The sequence below is a fragment of the Leptopilina heterotoma genome, unplaced genomic scaffold, assembly GCF_015476425.1.
Source record: "Leptopilina heterotoma isolate Lh14 unplaced genomic scaffold, ASM1547642v1 Lhet_135, whole genome shotgun sequence".
NCBI lineage: Eukaryota > Metazoa > Arthropoda > Insecta > Hymenoptera > Figitidae > Leptopilina > Leptopilina heterotoma.
Genome location: NW_025110854.1, coordinates 2,620,673 through 2,642,056, shown reverse-complemented (window position 1 = coordinate 2,642,056; position 21,384 = coordinate 2,620,673). Strand labels below are relative to the sequence as shown.

Sequence of the window (21,384 nt, the reverse complement as noted above, 5' to 3'; positions counted from 1 at the left end):
ACACCCTTGTTAACCGAATCATTCATTCATTCATTCTCTTTATTTTGTTTACTGGTTGTAATATAATTATTCAAACATATATTCGCAAAAAAATTACCATACGTTTCTTAAAAATACGACAAAGATATTTAAAAACAATAGTTTTTTATTTGCAATGAATTATTTAAGGGGGGGGGGGTAAGGTCTAAACGGTGAAATAAAGCATGTTTTTAAGAATTTTTTTTGGCGATAAGCAGAAAGTTAATTTATTTTATCGCTTTGCATATAATATTGCAATATTTGAACAATATTTCTCATAAATTTTATTTAAAAAACATTAAGAATTGAGCGAGATAATGAGATTTTCCTCAAGCGCCTCCAAAAAGTTGATTTTCGCTATAAAAAATCGATTAATTTATTATTGTAAAATTGGTAATTTAAAAAAAAAACTCCCAGCGTTACCTCAAAAAACATCTCCTTTTACAAATGCACTTTGATTTTTTTTATTTAGATGATTCTGTTGCGAGTTAGAGCGTACACCGCAAATAATTTTTTTTTTGAGTCACCTAAGAAAAATCTCATTGTCTCGCTTAATTTTTAATATTTTTAAGGTTCCGTACCCGATAGGAACCCTATTAAAACGGTTACGGAAATTGACCATGTACCCCTCCCCCCTTAGCGCTCACAGTTTTTCATCTAGAGATCTAAAAATTGGTACACGTATTGATTTTCAAGCGTAGATTACAAGAAAAATGTAGCGAACATATATTTGGTATTGATCTTCATAGTGTTTTCAGCGAAAAGCTGGAAAATTTTGAAAATTTCGAAAAAAATGCATGTACCCCCCCCCTGGCGCCCACAGTTTTTTACCTATAGAGAGCTGTAAATAGGCATACTTATTTATTTTTTCGCGTAGATTACAGGAAAAATATAGCGGAAGTGATTAGAACTGATCTTCGTGGTGTTTTCATCGAAAAACTAAAATCTCTTTTTGCAAGCTCGAAAATACTTTAACCCTTGCTGGTTCTCACAATTCTTAATCTAGTGGACTGGCGTTATACATTTTTATTTATTTTTACGTGTAGATTTCAACCAAGATACAGAAAAAATTATTGGATTAATTATTGGAGTTCATTCAACATTTTTTTCGTTTTAGAAAAAAAGTGTGTACCCCCTCCCCCTCTTCGTTTTCACAATTATTGGCCTATTGGACTGCAATTTTGCTTATTTTATGTATTTTCGTGTGTAGATTTCAGGAAAAATATAGCGGACATGATTGGATTTTATCTTCATGTTTTTTCCAACGAAAAACTCAAAGTTTTTAAAAATTTCGACAAAAAAGCGCATGTAAATCACCCTGGCGCTTACAGTTTTTACGGTTTACCTAGAGGGCTGAAAATTTGTACACTTTTGTATTTTCACGTGTAGATTACAGGAAAAATATAGTGGAAATGATTAGAATTGATCTTCATTGCGTTTTGAGCGAAAACCTAAAATTTTTTTCAATTTTTCATAATAATTATACCTATGCTAGTTCTCTCAATTCCTGGTCTAGTGGACTGGCTTTGGTCATTTTTTATTTATTTTCACGTGTAGATTACAGAAAAAGTACAGAAGAAATTATTGGAGTTCATCTTCATATTTTTTTTGCGAAAGACTAGAAATTTTTTTGATTTAGAAAAAAAGTGTGTACCCCCCCCCCCCATTTATTTTCACAATTATTGGCCTATTGGACTACAGTTTTGCTTATTTTATGTATTTTCATGTGTAGATTTCAGGAAAAATACACCGCCCAAGCAGCACGTAAGCTTATCTTGACATCACTGTGATATTACATTGGAGATTCGTCATATTATACTGTAATATTACAGTGATCTTTCTGAGATATCAAAATGTCCGCCTGGAGGTAATATTACGTTGTTATATTAGGAGAATATTACATGGTAATATTAAGGTAATATTACATAGGAATATTAAGGTAATATTAAGGTAATATTACACTGTAATATTAACGTAATGTTAAGGTGATATTCAGATCAAATTAGAATAATTTTATAATTTAGAAAAAACATTTCACAAAGCTGGACTTGAACCCTGAACCTTGTGCACAGTAATCAAGAGTCTTACCACTGAGCCAAACTTACTTATAGAGTGTTTGTCGACGAGTTGGCTTTGAAAGCCCGTTTTCGACGCAGAATTGTCCTAAAATTTTTGCAAAACGTTTTTGTTCATTTTTTTGCGTTGTACCAGATTTTATATTGTTGTTGTTTAAAAATAAATGAAAAAAAAAATGTGGTAACAACGTATAATATTACCTCCAGGCGGACATTTTGATATTCCAGTAAGACCACTGTAATATGACGAATCTCCAATGTAATATTACAGTGATGTCAAAATAAGCTTACGTGCTGCTTGGGCGAACATGATTGGATTTTATCTTCATATTTTTTTCAGCGAAAAACTCAAAGTTTTTAAAAATTTCGTCAAAAAAGCGTGTTTTTTACCCTAGCGCCTACAGTTTTTTAGCTGAAGAGATGAAAACTGGTTATTTCTTTATTTTCACCTGTAGATTACAGAAAAAATACAGCGAAAAATTTTGGAGTTGATCTCTATATTTTTTTCAGCAAAAAAGTAGAAGTTTTAAACGAGGGTACGGAACCCTCGGTTTTAGTACGAGTTCTACTCGCACTTGTCCGGTTTTTAATTAAAATTTAGAGAAATATTGTTTAAATGTTGCAATATTATATACAAAGCGATAAAATAAATTAACTTTTTGCGTGTCGCCAAAAAAAGTTCTTAAAAACATGCTTTTTCACCGTTAAGACCTTACCCCTCCCCTTTAAATAAAAAGAAAACGCTACTAAAAATATTTTTATTCAGGCTAATTTCAAGACAAGAGAATTTTCGCTTTTTTATTTGGTCGCTTTGATTTTCTTATTTAAAATACAAAAGAGCGTGTTGCATCCTTAACGATACGCTGTGAAGAAATAAGAAAGACTTTTATATTCTACTAAAAGCAAAGTGAAGAATCCTTTTTATATTTCCTCGTAAAGTAACAAAACGAAGACAATTTTTATTTTACAACAGAAAAAAACTTTTTCTGCATGTCTTGTTGTAACTTGTAACCCGCGATAAGAAATAAATAAAATTAAAAAAGAACAAAATTTACTCCGATTATCGTATATAAATAATAAAGTGTAATTTATTTCTTTATTTATAATTAACAATAAGGACCATTTTTGTAATTCAAAACTTTTATTCTTTTTTTATAAATCTTTGAATTGGCAAAAATTATTTTCCTATATATATAGTAGATTTGATGAAATTTTTAAGTGTGATGTATTTTACCTCAGCAGTATATAAAGGTCACTCTTATTAGACACGTGTGGTTCAGTGAAACAAGCAAAGCTTTAGTCAGACGTTGACAGAAATTATTCAGATTCTTTTTTCTGCAAATACAGCAACGAATTTTATATTTTTTAAACATTTTTTAACTTTATTATTTAATTTTAATAAATTAATTAATTTTTTAGTTAATGTTTCACTATTTATTGAAACTATTATTAACATAAACAAACTATAGTTTATATACCTAATCATTATTGATTTAATCTAAAGCTTTGATTAATTTAATTACTTTAGTTTATTCACTGATTAGTATGTAATTATTCAACCATGTTCGCAAAAAAATTTCCATGTTTCTTAAAAATACGATAAAGACATTTAAAAACAATAGTTTTTTATCTGTACACGGAGAGAAAAATCTAGCTTTAATAGTATGACACTACCTATACTAATTTCGCATGACTATAGTCACGCATTCTAACGCATGAATTCATACCCAAAAACCATGGGTCCACGCTTCACCATGGTTTTTCGGTATGTTTTCATGCGTTTGAAGCGTGACTATAGTCCATGCGAAATTAGTATAGGTAGTGTCATACTATTAAAGCTAGATTTTTCTCTCCGTGTAGTTATTAAATAAAAGGAAAATAGGGTAAGGTGGGGCATTACTATTCTTGTTTGGATTTTTTGAGTCTAAAAAATGTATTTAAAAAAAAATAAAAAAATGAGTAGGACCGCTTGAAAACTTGACTTTACAATTTTGCTATGTATTATTTTGCTGTAACTCGATTCTGTTCCGAACTACAGCGATTTTACAAATTTTTTTATGTCAAAAAAAACGAGGGGCGTAACTATTCTTGCAGCTATTAATGATATAATACTAAAAAAAATATAAAAATTAATTTGTTAATTGGAGGAGTTTTTCTGGTTTTTCTCTTCCAATTTCTCACCATTCTAACCTAAAAACAAGCACAAAAAAATACCCTGCTTCGTAGTTTTCGCTGTCATCAGTGGGCGAATAGTTTCGCCCCAACCGCACATTTTTTTAAAAAACACTTGTAAAATTTTTGAACAATAGAATATCAAAAATCCATTATGATATTCGTGTTCAGCACTAAATTTGACTTTACCCAATGGGAAGTTGCCAATGGTAACGATTGGTTCAATAATGGGCCATGCTTGGTGCCCAATGGTTTTTTCTTGGCAAAACAATTGGCAACCATCATTGGACCACCAGTGGTTTAAACTTGGAATGATCACGCTACTGCCAATGATCGGTAGCCAAGCATCGGACCAATATTAGTTGCCAAGGAATTGCCAAGGAAACAAAATCAATTTTCAAAAGCTTGATTTTTTATTGGCAGCCAACAAAAAACCAAGGTTTTGAAAATTAATTTTTTTAAATTATTAATTAAAATTTATTTTTAAAAAATAAATTTTTCAAAAATTTATTTTAAAAAAATATATTTTTTAAAAATATATATTTTTTTAAATTAATAGAACATATTAATTTAATTTTTCACCTCTGGTAAAACAAAGGTGAAAGACTGATAAATTCCCTCACTTTATATTTTACAGTGGAGGGATAACTGTGAATGTCTTTGCGAGAGAGGAGCAGGTACTTATATAGAGCCAGTGAAACAGGTCACAAGCGAGAAGAAATCACTAGCATGCACTCTGGCGGCGCTTGTCGGAAGTGGCGCAACGTTGGTGGCCAAGCGCTGTGTCGATAATGTCAGGATATGCATGCGCGCCAGAAAACAGTTCCGACAAGCGCCGCCAGAGTGCATGCCAGTGATTTCTTCTCGCTTGTGACCTGTTACACTGGCTCTATAAGTACCTGCTCCTCTCTCGCATAGACATTCATAGTTATCCCTCCACTGTGAAATACGGTGAGGGAATTTTTATCAGTCTTTCACCTTTGTTTTACCAGAGGTGAAAAATTAAATTAATATGTTCTATTAATTTAAAAAAATATATTTTTTTAAAATAAATTTTAATTAATAATTTAAAAAAATCAATTTTCAAAACCTTGGTTTTTTGTTGGCTGTCAATAAAAAATCAAGCTTTTGAAAATCGATTTTGTATCCTTGGCAATTCCTTGGCAACTAATAATGGCCCGATGCTTGGCTACCGATCATTGGCAGTAGCGTGATCATCCCAAGTTTAAACCATTGGTGGTCCAATGACCCGTGTAGAAAAATTTCTTGGCGCTAGCTAGCAGTGCTAGATACAGGGTAAATTTACATGCAGTCTAGCGCTGCTAGCTAGCACCACGAAATATTTCTACACGGGGATGGTTGCCATTAATGTTCCAATAATGGAACGGAGTTCACCAAGCATGGCCCATTATTGAACCAATCGTTTACTTTCCATTGGGTAGAAATAATTTTTTCGATAATTTTTCCGACCGTTTGTCACTATTTACAATGGCAGACTAAATGAGTGAAAACAAGTAAGCGAGTATATCAAAATTACATTTGAGTACCTAACTCCTACCCTAGTAGAAATTTTGTCGTGGCATGACTAGATTTATTCAAGTTACTGTACAGTTTTAGTCATGGAAGTTTAATCTAGCTTAACTGGCGAATTACTAGACAGCTACTGCATAACACTGTTAAAGAAAATATAAAGTTGAACTTGATTATTACTGCATAGAAGTCGTGTACAGTTATTTTCATGGCACTATCGAGGCGTTCCGAGAAATTATGTTCAAAAGTTTGTCGTGGCGTTAGCGCTACCCTCAGTTTCAGTAACTAAACGGTTGTGTATTGACATTTTCGAAATATTTTCTATAAAATGAATCTTTTGGTTTTACAGTTTATAGTTTTTATATTTTTAATTTTGTTCTTTTATTTTACTGTTGACAACTAAATAACAAATTTTTTAAATTATTTAATATTAAAATTTTGATTTAATAATAAAAATTTAGTTTTAATGAAACTTCCTGTAGAAAAAAAACTTTTTTAAAATTCGCTTTAATTAATTGAGTTAATTAAAATAACTAATTTTTTAAATTCAGAAGACAATTTCTTTTCAAGATTCTATACTCTTATTATATGTATAAATATTAATTTAACAAACCTGTTACATACAAAAAGTTAGAATTGATCCAATAAAGTGAGGTTATGTTTTACATTTATGTATTGACGTTGACATATGTATAGCTCTCCGATCTGTATAACAGAACTGTCTATAATTAATGACAGTAGCCAGTAACAATTTATTACTAATCCCTTACGGAAAAAATAGACATAATTCTAGTTATACCCGCGAATTATTTCTTTCAGTGTATACACTGATGTATTTATGGAAAATTTCTACATAACACTGTTCAGTTGCTGGACTGACGGTAACGCTAACGCCACGACAAACTTTGAAGCATAATTTCACGGAACGCCTAGACAGTACCATGAAAATAACTGGTCAGACAGAACTTCTATACAGTAATAATCAATAAGTTCAACTTTAGAGTGTTATGCAGTAGCTGTCCAGTAATTCGCCAGTTGAGCTAGAAATGATGAAAAAGGGAACTGCTTTACCTGCCGGTAGAGTATGGTTCTTATTTTTCCGGAATCGTCCATCGACTAGAACGGCCGTGATGCGTAAGCGTGCGTTTAGGTATTTCGTCCCAGTGTGACCCGAGTTCGCTCCCCGATACCGCTGGATATTTTTCGTTTGAACTGAATTAGTTCTTCATATTAGGGTTTACTTATAAGTTTGTAGTGTGATAAAATAATAATATTTATTTTAGTGCTGTGCTTAATTCAAGGAAAAAGTGAATGTTTTTTAATGTAAAAAAATGACATGTGTACAAAAATCAGTATTGTTTATAATTCCGTGCTATAACCTTATTTGCTATAGCCGATTGATAGAGACGATATCCTCATCTACAATGCTCAAAATGTTTTTAAAGAACTAAATTTTCATGTATTATTTAATAACCTTGGAGTATATTATGTTATTAATTTTATTAAGAATAATTATTGTCAAAAAGATTGATATTTTATACTCTCTAAATTTAAATTAGTAAAACTGATGTTTACTAATTTGAATTAGTGACTGACTTTCTGCTTTTAAATTAGTAAATTTTACTAATAAATAGTAATTTCTACTAATTTAATAGTAAAGTTTACTAATTCAAAAGCAAAAAGTCAGTCACTAATTCAAATTAGTAAACATTTTTACTAATTCAAATTTAGAGAGTATATTAGAATGCGCGAAAAAGGAATATGCCGCAATTATGGACAAGTTGGCACGGAATTACCTACATGGCAAAATTTTTGCACGGAATAACGTTCAATTGAGTGTTTTAAAAAATTATTAAAAACTAATATAAATTTAGTTTTTAAACAGATACAAACAATGAAAAACTGAGAATGATTAATTAACTTATTATGATGCAATTGTTTTTTTGCACTTTAAGTTATTTGCTAAAATAACAGAAATAGAATTCTCTGCAAGGGCCTTAACATGCCGTAATTATGTACATTTACCTTATTTCCTCTGTTTAGAAAGTCTTTCAAATACTATAGGTACTGGCGTATAAAGAGATAAATAAAATTTCAATTTAATATCGAATAAAATAAATTTCTTACCAATAAAGAAATAAATGTCATTAAAATTCGTTACATAAATTCTTCCTGAAATAAAATTATCGTCAAAATTATAAAATTGGTCGATAACATAAAATTGTTTAACCCTATAACATTAAGGGCTCGCTTCACTAACACCGATTAAAAGTTAATCAATGATTAAACGACCAATATATCATGTACGGTTAAAATGACTTTAAATATTCATTAACTTTTAATCGGAGTTGTTGAAACTGTCTCTTAAACATTAGGGGTTGAAGTTGCACAGTTTTTCTAAGGATATCAAATTGAGACAAAGAAAACGTATCAAAACGTTCCATTGCAACAATTTTGACACGTTTTGTGTCTCAAATTTGATATCCTTAAAAAACTAAGCAAGTACTGAAATTAATAAAAATAATAAATAATTAAATAAAATAATAATAATAATAATTACATTGAAGTTGTTCATTTCATGGCAATTTAGCTTCCTCAATATAATATATACCAATTGCTTAATTTTTTATTATAGAATAATTATTTTTAATTATTTTAAAAACCTTTTTTTCTGTTGACTATATATTATAAAAGTAGGGATCTAATTAGCGTTGCGCTCTTTAAAATAAACCGCTTGGTCGATGAAATTGTAAATGCATCGATAAAAGAGAATATTTTTCATAGAACTAAATAATCGATTTGCAACATGTGCAGGTTTCACGATGAAGAACACGCGAATCTTCTTAATGCAATGTGGCTCATCGCGATCACATTCTTGAGTGTGGGTTTTGGTGACATCGTACCAAACACGTACTGCGGAAGAGGCATTGCAGTTTCTACGGGAATAATGGTAAGTAAATCGATACCGCAATCACTTCTTATCTAATATGTAACGTATTTTATTTTTTTTTTTTTACAAAAAATTAGTAAATTTGTAATATTACAAACTGTGCAGTTTTAATTTTAAAATTTTAAATAATTACTGAAAAGAATGATAAAAAAAAAAATTTTCTTTGGTAAATTTTAATAAAAGTTTAAAAATTTAATACGAAAAGAATCAACAATTGTAATTAATGAAAAAATATACTGAATATTTAATTAACAGCTTATGTTTTATAACACAGGCCGACAAAATTTTATCAACTGCATGTTGTCTAAAATGAAAAATTTATAGCTATTTTTTTAAACATGTTATTTTTTACCAAAAAAAAGTGGTACGCACGTTGAGACACCCATAGTAATTTATTTTAAATTGAAACAAAATGAATAATTACGTCAGATTCTAATTGTTTGTTGTTTATTTACTTATTTTGATGTTCTTAGCCCAAAGAAAAAAATTAAAACATTAAAAATTAACTTAAAGAAGAGAATCAAAAAATAAAATTTTATTTTGCACAAAAATAATTAATCGAAATCTTTATCTTCGCAACTTTTACAGGTCAAGAAAATAGAAAACACTTGAAAATTGTGGATTCAAAATCAAGTTTAATGACAATACTATTTCCACACCGTGAGCGTCTCAACCTGCGTACCACAGCTGTGTGTCTCAACGTGCAGACCACGCCGTTATTTTTTTAAGACTTTGAAATTATTTGTAGATATTAACGTATGTCTAAATTCCGTCGGAACATTAAAGTACAACCAAACTTGATATGTAAATGTTATCCGCACTTTTTTCTGACACTAAAAAATACACCAAATACACTAAACAGGAATCCTGAAAAACACATTTTTTAACTAAAAAATTGGTTCGCTCTACTTCTACCGAAAAAAACAGGAGTTATCGCGCTTCTATTGAAAAAAAAGTTTGGTATTAATGATACGACAAAATGTCAATAAACTTTTTGGTATTATCAGTTACATAGGTTATAATCTTAGTGTCTAAACGTGCGTACCTCTCCCCTACACAGAATACGCATTTTTGTCATTTTTTGAATGAATGTAAAACCATATACCGAAACATAAAATTTGTTCGCATACAGGTCCAAATTAAAGCTTAAATACTGCTCTTTAATATTCAAAAACAAAAAATTTAATAATTAGTTTATAATCTTTAACGTCCGAGATCCTTTATAAATTAAGGCAAATTAAACGAAAACATTCGGACAATGAATAAAATATTTATTTACTCCCTGAAGAGGAAATCATTTAGATTTCGAAACGTTGGAGTAAATAAATATTTTATTCATTGTCCGAATGTTTTCGTTTAATTTGCCTTAATTTAAAAAATTTAATTTATGTACACTTTAACCTTTAATGTCCAATGGGACACATGCTGTTCCATAAACGTATTGAAAATAACATTACTTTTAACCATCAGGTAAGGCAATTTAAATAAAAATTAGTCTGTCTGGGGGTTTTTGTGGTCGCTGCCTATAAATCTGCTTTGAAATATAAAAATTAAAAATGGCGGACCAATTTTTATAAGTAGTTTACATTTTTATGATAAAAATGTAAAATTTAAAAAAAATTCGCCAGATTGAATCCGCTATTTTGAATATTAAAATCTGGATACAGATTTGTAAGCAGCGATCACAAAAACCCCTAGATAGACTAATTTTTACTTAAATTACACACGTACACGTCAGATTCCTGAAAAGGAATTAATTAATTAATTAACATTAAAGGTTAAAGTGTATATAAGTTAAATATTTTGTTTTTGGATATTAAAGAGTAGTATTTAAGCTTTAATTTGGTCCTATGCAGATAGATTTACTGTTTCGGTATATGGTTTTACATTCATTCAAAAAATGCCAAAAATGCGTATTTTGCGTATTGAAACGTAAATTGGAGACGCATGCTTATTCCCGAAATCTTTTTTAACCAAATAGTTATTTGATATAAAACTACTTAACTTAAAATTCACATAATATGCACATTATTTGACATAAATTTCATTGCACACAAAAACCATTTAACATAAATATCATTTGTCATAGAAATCATTAAACAGAAATAATATGTTACATAAAACTCAGATAACTTAATTCCCATTTGACATAAAAATTATGTAACATAAATTTCTATTGACATAAAAAGCATTTAACATAAATTTCTTTTGACATAAAACTCATTTAACGTAAATTTTATTTGTTATAAAATTCATTTGACATCAATTTCATTTGACATAAATATCATTAGACATAAAATTAGCTTGACATAAATTTTATTTGACGTGAATATCATTTAACATAATTATTATTTAACGTAAAATTAAATTTATATAAATTTCATTTAGCATAAATTCTATTTAACATAATTCTCATTTGACATAAAATATACTTGACATAAATTTCATTTGGTATAAATCCCATTTAACATAATTTTTATTTGTCATAAAGTTCACTTGATATCAATTTCATTTGACGGATAAGTCATTACACATAATTCTTATTTGACATAAAATTCAGATGTCATAGATTTCATTTTACATAAAGATCATTTGACATAGAAATATAGGCGCGAATTTCAAAGTTGGCGAATCACAATATTGTTGATAATATCTAATTGGTTACATTTAAAATTGGCGCCGATATTTTTATGTAAAATGTAATTTGAGTAAAATGATTTTTATGTCAAATGAGAATTTCATTGAATGACTTTTATGACAAATGAGAATTGTGTTAAATGTCTTTTATGTCAAATGAACTTTATATCAAATGAAAATTATGTTAAATGGGATTTATACCGAATGAAATTTATGTCAAGTAAATTTTATGTCAAATGAGAATTATGTTAAATGGCATTTATGCTAAATGAAATTTATATAAATTTAATTTTACGTTAAATAATAATTATGTTAAATGATATTCACGTCATATGAAATGTATGTCAAGCTAATTTTATGTCTAATGATACTTATGTCAAATGAGAATTACGTTAAAAGACATTTATGTCAAATGAAATTGATGTCAAATGAATTTTATAACAAATAAAATTTACGTTAAATGAGTTTTATGTCAAAAGAAATTTATGTTAAATGCTTTTTATGTCAATAGAAAATGTTACATAATTTTTATGTCAAATGGGAATTAAGTTATCTGAGTTTTATGTAACGTAATATTTCTGTTTAATGAATTCTATGACAAATGATATTTATGTTAAATGGTTTTTGTGTGCAATGAAATTTATGTCGAATAATGTGCATATTATGTGAATTTTAAGTTAAGTAGTTTTATATCAAATAACTATTTGGTCAAAAAAGATTTCGGGAATAAGCATGCGTCTCGTAAATTGGTTGAAAACTAGAGCCAATACATTATTTTCAAGGTCAAATTCGGATTCTACGGACAAAATCCTATAAGAATTGGCTTCCATTGGTTGGGCCACAAAATTTTGTTGGCCTGTGTAATCATTAATTTTTAAAATGTAATAACTTTTACACATGGTGATGTGCCCTTCTTCGCACCGTATTTTAAATCTCTTTATACAATATATCAGCTCAATCTATTTAATACTTTGAAAGAGAAAAGTGAGCAAGAAAAAATTAACATTTAGAACCTAACAGAAATTGTGGAATTCAACATAGACGGACTTAGGAAACGTGTTTGTTAATAAACTCTCACTCCCTTCATATAATACTGTTTTAAGTTAATTTTACAGTTATTATCTAACATAACATCGAGCCCACAGCAAAAACATATTATATGTAATTAATTATTTTATACCGTATATATATACACTCTATTTCATTTAGGTACGTTCACATGACTAAACCCAAAATCAATAGTTCATGTCGCATTGTCAACAAATCCTCTGTTATACATGTTACAATAATTAATTTGCATATGGAAATTATTCTACACTCGAAAATATAAATTCCACGTTAAAGTCTATTCACATATACAGTTGAACACAAAATTAACACCAAAATCATTCTCTGCTAATTATATATCTAGATTTATCACGTATATAATTCATTATTAAATATTCTTATTCATTTTCGTAATATCTTAATCTTATGCCTATCAATAATCAAAAATAATAAAATGACTATAATAAAAATAATAACAGAGGCATTCTATTTCAAACCATTTCATGGACAAAAAAATTTTTTATTATATAAAAATTTAATTATTTATAATATATTTTATACACTGATTCGAAATAGAATTTCATGAACTTTCTATTGCTATTTTTATTTTATTAAATTTCTTTCAATTTCGTAGAGAAATTCCTGTTTGAAATGTTAAATTCATAATATCTCAAAATACCCCCCCCCCCTCTTCATTTTAATTGAAACTTATGTATATAGAAAGCTTACTTCTTCTAGTTTTTAATACATTAAATTTTGTTTTATTATAAACATTTCAGTATTTATATTATTTATATTTATTATAAACACATAAAAATAAAATTTTATTTTCATTTTTATGTGCCTTTTCCTCTAAAATGTCCATAATAAAATAAAAGGGATTGAAAACTAGAAAATGTAAGCTTCCTTTTTACATAAGTTTCAATAAAATTAAAGGGGGGTGTTTTTAAATATTATGAGTTTTACATTTCAATAAACAGGAATTTCTTTACAAAATTTAGAAAATTTTGAAAAATAAATAAATAATAATCAAAATTTTTTGTCATGTATCACTTCTATGAAAATTTTTAAAAATGATTTGATTTTGATGTAATATATGGAATAGTTTCTTCAAAAAATAATTTTCCCCTACGTCAACTTTTATTTTATTTTTAATCATGTGTCTTACAGGTTAAGTACATTAATTAATTATAACTTTTAAATTAATGTTTTTGTAGAAAAAACTCGGTAGGAATATTTTCCTTTTAAATAATAAATTATTATTTTTTAATTTAAGTACTACACTTTTCGTTTGTACAAAAAATTTTTTTTAATAAATAATTTCACTTAAGGGTTAGATATTTCAAGACAATGCTAAAAAAATTAAAAACAAAACTAGAACGCCTACCAAATATGAAAAAGGCTTCCGAAATAAATTGATTGATTGATGGAAAATTTTCGTTTTTTTAATTTTAAAAATATTACAATCGGAATAAACAATATCTTTAATAATGAACATCATGTTGGAGACAAATGAAGTGGTCTGTTTCAGGAGAATTACTCATCTAGAGAACCAATTTCCAAATGAAAAAATTTTTAATCTATCGGAAAATTTAAATTTTAGCCGGCATTTTGAAAAAAAACCAAAAATTTGCCCCAAAAACCATAAATTAATATTAATATTAATAATTAAAATAATATACGTAAATGCAGTGATTGAAAATAATTTTATAATATTTAAAAATATTGTTAGTACACTGTTTTTCTAATTACACTTTTAGTTAATAAGTAGTAATTAATTAACAAAATTAAATTTTAAACAATGAAACTGACCTAAAAATAGAATTCACTTACTTTTTAACTAATTTATTAAATAAGAGACCACTTTACTCCCATTTACTTTTTTGACACATTAAATGAAAATTTTTAATCAAGCATGTAGATTGCATGTAAAATTTCATAACACATTAATTAGGTGCAAAATGATGTGAAGTTTTCATTTCTCGAGTGAAAAATTACTCTCGTGGTTATATCCACTTTTTTAATATCCCAAATGTTGTTGTACCGTATCAAAGAATTTAATTAGAAACTGCGGAAATGCTTTTTTTCCTTCTTTATTAGTTTTATTATTTTTAGTTTTTAATTTACATTTTTAGATACACCCGTGTAGAAATTTAATTATGGCCCAAATAGGGGCCAGATCTTTTGATCATTGTGTAGGCCATAACATGGCAATTTCTACACGGGCAATAAAGGATGTTGAAAGTAAATCAGTGTTGTATTTTTTATTTCCTTTTATTATTATTATTATTATTATTGTTATTATTATTATTACATATTTGGTTTTTACTCACCAGAGATTTATTTTTTACTATCCAGATAAATGGCAAGTATAAGTATTTTTTCACAGCCAAACAGTAATTTATTTATTACAAATAAATTTTACATAATTCAAATAAAAAGTTTATTTCTTTCAAAAAAAAAAATTTATTTATACCACTCTAAATCTGCACTGTAAAAAATAAATCTTACTTTCAGTCTCCTTTTGACAAAACAGTATAATAATAATATAATATATAATATAATATAATATATATAATATAATGTAATAGGGTCAATTGGGGTATATATATATATATATATATATATATTGGGGTATATCTATTTTTTACGAAAAACATTATTTTTTTTTGTTAAAAGGTAAAACGGACGGATTTATTTTGCATGAACTTGTTACTAGAGTTCCCTAGAAAAATTTTATGAGGTACAAAAAAATATTGATGCACCTGAATCGCCTAAAACTGACTGTTTACATTTACCCCGAGATTTTGAAATTTTCCTAAAATTCGGGGTAAATGTAAACACCACTGTAGTTAAGCGAGGTTTAAGAAACAAGTTATTTCAAGTATACTACTGTCAAACATAAAATATTATTAAAAATTGATCAAATTTGCTTGAATCTTGCTACTCGGGGGTTTTTGAGGTCGCTGAATACGAATTTGAAGTCAAATTTTAAATTTTCAAAATGGCGGTTGAACCTAAAAATATTTTTAAAAATTGATCAAATTTTCAAGAAAAAATTTTTTTTTAAAGACGACCTAATTTCCTTTTCTATGTAATTTTACATTGACAAATTAATGAAATTGTGAAATAGAAGCAAATTTATTCAATTATTTTCTTTTAAAATATAGTTGAAGTTCTGTTTACATTTACCCCGAGTTTTCGAATTCTCGGGCTAAATATAAACACTTAATTATTTATTAACTAAATTGACGAAAATCAAAAATCAAAGTCAATTTTTGTTAGGGCATTAATAAGGAAGAATGACATATTTTTTTTTTATTTTTAAATTTATTTTTATACAAATGCGAGACAAAATACTGAAACAGTAAAATTTTGATTTTTAATCTTTTTTGCATTAAAAAATAGCTTACACTATGGCATTGCCAATTGTCAAAATAAAATATTGGCAATACTCAGAACATCTTGTAGGTGAGCTGAGGTAAAAATATTGACGTCGTACTTACTTTTTAATTTGTAAATTTAGCTGAAACATCTACTGTTTACATTTACCCCTTGTTTACACTTACCCCAAAAGACCCTATATAATAATAATAATATTGAAACTTTTCATTTTTAATTTTTATTTTTGCCTTACTTTTATAAATTTATTTTTTTATTTTATACCTATTATTTATATTATTATATTTAAAGAAAAAATGACAATTTAATAAAATTTAATAAAAACACTTGGTATTGAAGCACATATGTCCTCATATAATAAATACACTATCCCTTATATTTTTCCACATTTATGCATGGTGGATTTAACCAGTAAACTCTTGAGAGTATAACAAAACCGATCTTTCGCGTCCCTTGTCACTTAAAAAGCAGCTTCACTCATGCAAAAGATTAGAATATTTTCTCTAGCGAAATTACGTTCACCTCTGTTCTTATACAAATTGTGTTTTTCTTTTCACTCTTCACTCTATTATAATGGCGTCAAATCGTTTACATTTATATTCCACTAGCGACATATACCTCACTCGCTAACGCTCGTTCGGTTGTATTTAAACTTATTTGTTTTTACTTATTTATTTTTATTTATTTGAACTAAGTAAATATTTACTGGATATAAATATTTTAATTAATGGTATCAAATAAATAGTTAATTGAACCAAATACAAATTAATTAATAAGTCAATTAAATGGAATAATTTGATCTAATAAAAATATAGCTTTAAATCAATTATGAACATTACTTGATTCAATAATGCGTAGTTTTTAATTAAAATAAATATTTATTTGCACCAATAAAATAATTTTTTTGAAATAACTAAATATTTATTTGTACACGAAGAATAATTGAGGATTAAACTTAGAAGGTTAGGTTTTGAATGTTAGCCTGATTCTCTGGATAATTAGTAAGAAAAGGATGAAGATACACTACCGGTCAAAATTGAGAGACCACCCATTTTCAGGCGAATGAAAAACGCTTTAAAACATAAGATTTATTGAAACTAAAATATTTTTCTGTTCATTTTTTAATAGATGATAAAATTTTAAAAAGAACAAGATATTTCAGAAGTCGTTTTGCCAATAATTCATTTAGATATTTTTAAAAAATTGTCATTTTCAATGTCTTACAAAAATTTAAATAACTTTTAAAATAATGAACTAAAAACTATTTTAGAAAATATATAAAACATTATATAGTGTAGATTTTTCAAGAAAATTTAATAAAAAAAAATACGTTTGGATTTTAAAAATTATTTTTCTGTAAATAAGAATGTTTCAAATTTTTTATATTTTTTTGGTTCAAGTTTGACCGCCTGTATTTTTTAAGAAAAAAATTACACGTTAATGCTTATAAGTAATTCTTAAAGTGTAGCAAATGACCTTTAAAATAAACCTAAGATCATTAAAAAGCGTTCATTATTTTAGAAGTTATTCAAATTTTTGTAAAACATTGAAAATGGCGATTTTTTAAAAATATCTAAATGAATTATTGGCCAAACGACTTCTGAAATATCTTGTTCTGTTCAAAATTTTATCATCTTTAAAAAAATGAGCAGAAAAAATTTTTAGTTTTAATAAATTTTATGTTATAAAACGATTTTCATTCGCCTGAAAATGGGTGGTCTCTCATGACCAGTAGTGTAAAGTCACTTTTTAAAAATTCAAAATGGCGGATCCAATATGGCGAAAAAAATTTTTAAATTTAATCCTATTCCCTTTAAACGTGTTACTCGGGGGCTTTTGTAGTCGCAGATTATGAATATAAAATTACTTTGTAGAAATTGAAAATGATGAATCCAATATGGTGGACAAATTTTAAAATTTGATCATATTTAATTAAAAAGTGTTACTCGGGGGTTTTTAGCGTATCTGATTACGAATTTGAAGTCACTTTTAAAAAATTCTAGTTTCATACTGTTCTATAATGTAAACAATTTGTTATTATTATAAATTTGAAAATTTTTTCCGCCATTTTGAATTTTTAAAAAGTGACTTCAGATTCGTAATCAGCGACCCTAAAAATTCCCGAGTAACAAGTTTTAATCGAATCTGTTCCAATTTGAATTTTGTCTGCCATATTGGATCCGCCATTTTGAATTTAAAAAAAAACTTTAGATTTATATTCGGGGACCCTAAAATCTGTTAAAGAATGAGTTACAAAATAATTTACCCCATTTTTTGCTTCTAATTCATTAAAGTATTTTGAGATTTTTGGACCTTTTTTGTCCGTGTTGACGTGGAATTTCCCTTATTTATATCAAATATGCAATTATTTTTCATAATTAATTATTTTAATTTAGACCAATATCTCTTTAACCCCTTAGCAGTGTAGTCAAAATAAGCTTTTCGTGCCACAAATGTGCAAAAAAAATTTTTTTTTTAATTACTTGATATTATTATATTTTATGTTTTCGGGGTCGCTGAATCCGAATATTTGATCAAAATTTAAAAATTCAAAATGGCGGCTTAAAAATTTAAAAGTTTCAGTATTTGACTAAAAATACTCACTTGGGGGTTTTTGGGGTCGCTGATTTCGAATATTTGGTTAAAATTTAAAAATTCAAAATGGCGGCTTCAAAAATTTAAAAGTTTCCTGATTTGACTAAAAATGCTCACTTGGGGGGTTTTTGGGGTCGCTGATTTCAAATATCTGGTTGAAATTTTAAAATTCAAAATGGCGGCTTCAAAATGGCGACCGAAAAAATTTTAAAGTTTTCGGATTTGGCTAGAAATGAGCATTTGGGGGTTTTTGGAGACACTGAATTAGAATAGTGGGTTAAAATTTTATAATTCGAAATGGCGACTTCAAGATGTCAACTAAAAATCTAAAAGTTTACGAATGTGGTTATATATAGTTATTCGAGTCTTTTGGGGTTTATATTTTTATATTTTTATATATGTATAATATATTTTACATATATTATATTTTTATATTTATATATATTTACACAAACTATTTAAAACACCGCTCTTAGTCGAATCCGGAATCAGGAACCATTTAATTTAATTACTATTATTAAATTTTTTAATATAGATCGATTTTGAGTATTTCACAATATTTTAAAACATCGGACATATTAATTTCTCTGCTTTAAATTTTAAGAACTAATTTGAGAACTTTAAATTTTTTTGGTCGCCATTTTGCCGCTATAGCGGTCATACACACTGGGGGCACGAATTATTTTGGCCTCTATAGTCGTCAAACACTGTGAAGGGGTTAATTACGTCAAATAATTATTTATGTAGTCATTCAAATAATTTTTTTATCTATATATTTATTTGATTCAAATAACTTGAATTATGCGAATATACGAAACTTTTTTCTTAGAAAATGCAGGTTGGCAAACTTAGACCAAAAGAATTTAAAAAATTTGAAACAATCTTATAAACCCCTTCGCTGTTTGGAAAAATAATCATATGATTGGCCCAAAATGTTCAGCAAAATCTGGTAGATGAATTTTTATGAAACTTAGTATACAATGGTTTTTGGGGTCGCTGAATATAAATATGACGTCAAAAAAAATTCAAAATGGCGGATCCAATATGTCGGACAAAATTTGTAAATTTTAAATAGATAGGGGAAGTGCGCCGGTTGTGGGCACCCCTACGTAAACTTTGACAGCAAGCAGATTTTACTGATCTAAGTATTGCTAGTCGTGTTCGTTGACAATACGGACTTTTCGTATATTGATAACGAAACAAATATATGCATTTGTGTAATAGCTGTGAGCATAATAAAGAAAATTTGCATTAAATAAATAAAAAAGTAATTTTGTATTGTTTTCGAAGAGCAACATATGGGTGTAGATTCGTTCAGAAAAAAAGGGTTTAATTTTTTTTTGCAGTGTTGTTATTATATTTTGTGATGTACCTTCGTGTTTAACCAAAATCCTGCATCACAAAATGTGTTGATCTTTTTAAAAAAATTACTGTCATTCCTGGTTGTGGGCACCTTTATGTTAAGGAGGCTCAACCATCTGACAATGATGTGGACTACTGTCTCATCTATCTAAACTTTCTGCCAAGGAAAGTGACAGCCGCAAACTCCATTAAATGTGATGAATATATAGTCGTTCAGTGCATTAGAAGTGCGTTATGGTTTGCGTACTAGCTACTTCACATGCAAGCATTAAGCTTTTGTTAGCGATGAGCATAGTGTGAAAACGTGTCATCATTTTTGTTCTTTTCTTTTTTTTTTCTTTTCATTTTTTTTTCTTATCCCGGCAAAGTCTCTTAAAATAAAGAAACTTTCATTTCTTCTTTATTTGTTTTGGTTTCCTTTAATATTTTTTCATTTTTAGCGGATTTTTCAAGGGTACCCACAACCGGGTACAAAAATTTTTTTGTCAAAAAATTTCCATTTCACTAAATTTCTAATAAAACTTTTTTATTTAAGGGCATTTGAACCATGATGACGTCACAGATTTAAAACTAATGCTTTGCACAAACTGTGACGTCATCAAGGTTCAAATCCCCTTAAAGGAATCAATTTAATTCCTTTACTGACAGTCACCTTAGACCTCTAGCTTTAAATTCGTACACATACATTTGTATAATATGCACATGGACAAATGTTATGAGGCAAAAACAAAAGGGTGCCCACAACCGGAACACTTCCCTTATTATAAACAAAAAAAAAACAAAGAACAGAAAGTGTAATGTAAAACCTTTGCAGCCTCCACGCGGCACATTCTGGTGTCATGATTCGTTTTATCAGCTAATGCAAAGGATATAGAATAGAGTACAAAATTTGATAAAAATCGGGATGAATTAAAAAAGTTATTTTATTTATTATTTTTTTTTTTATTTACTAATGAATAAATATTCACTTCACGGTGCCATCTAGAAAAAATTTTTAAATAAGAAACCTCTAAATATAATTTAATTACTTTTTTAACATTTTTTAATTCATTTTCATATTTTTCTCTTAAATTTTCTTTTTTCTTTCCTTCTTTTAATCCTCATTTTGGAAGAATTTTTTTCCACCTTTTCGAACGTCTACAGTAAACTAAAACCTCATTTTCTCAATAACATTTTCTCTCTTTTTATCGGGAGTTCAGAACTTATCCCAAAACCGCTTCTTTGGAAAGTTAATACTAACTTTAGGGACTCTTAGGATTTTTACGCCCAAAGAAACTCAAGACCTTCATTTCATTAAAAAAAAAAAGAAAAAATGAGGAAAAAGAAAAAACTCGGTAAAAATTGAACCATCAATGTGTTTTCTCGGAAAAAAGCTTTATTCAATAAATTTTTTTGTTTTTATTACCTAATTAGATAAAACTTTCTTAGTTTTTCTTGACACAGAGAAAATATTTTCAGTTTTAATAAACCTAAAATTAGAAATTGTATTATATTCTTAAAAAGTCTCCTAGTTTAAAGCCGTTAATAAGAAACATGAGCCTAAATTTTTAAAAAAAATTTTTAATTATTTTAAAAAAGTAATTATTGAGGAAGACT

General features: G+C 27.7%; 1 protein-coding gene across 4 annotated transcripts in view; it reads left to right on the top strand.

Annotated features, from left to right (window-relative positions):
- The window catches only part of LOC122497695 (small conductance calcium-activated potassium channel protein), a 659,102-nt gene that overhangs the window by 585,726 nt on the left and 51,992 nt on the right, over positions 1-21,384 (top strand). For all 4 annotated transcript variants that reach the window (XM_043604959.1, XM_043604958.1, XM_043604961.1 and 1 more), the window contains one exon: positions 8,610-8,745. In XM_043604959.1, the coding sequence (XP_043460894.1) occupies positions 8,610-8,745 (136 nt within the window). The remainder of the gene's footprint in view (positions 1-8,609; positions 8,746-21,384) is intronic.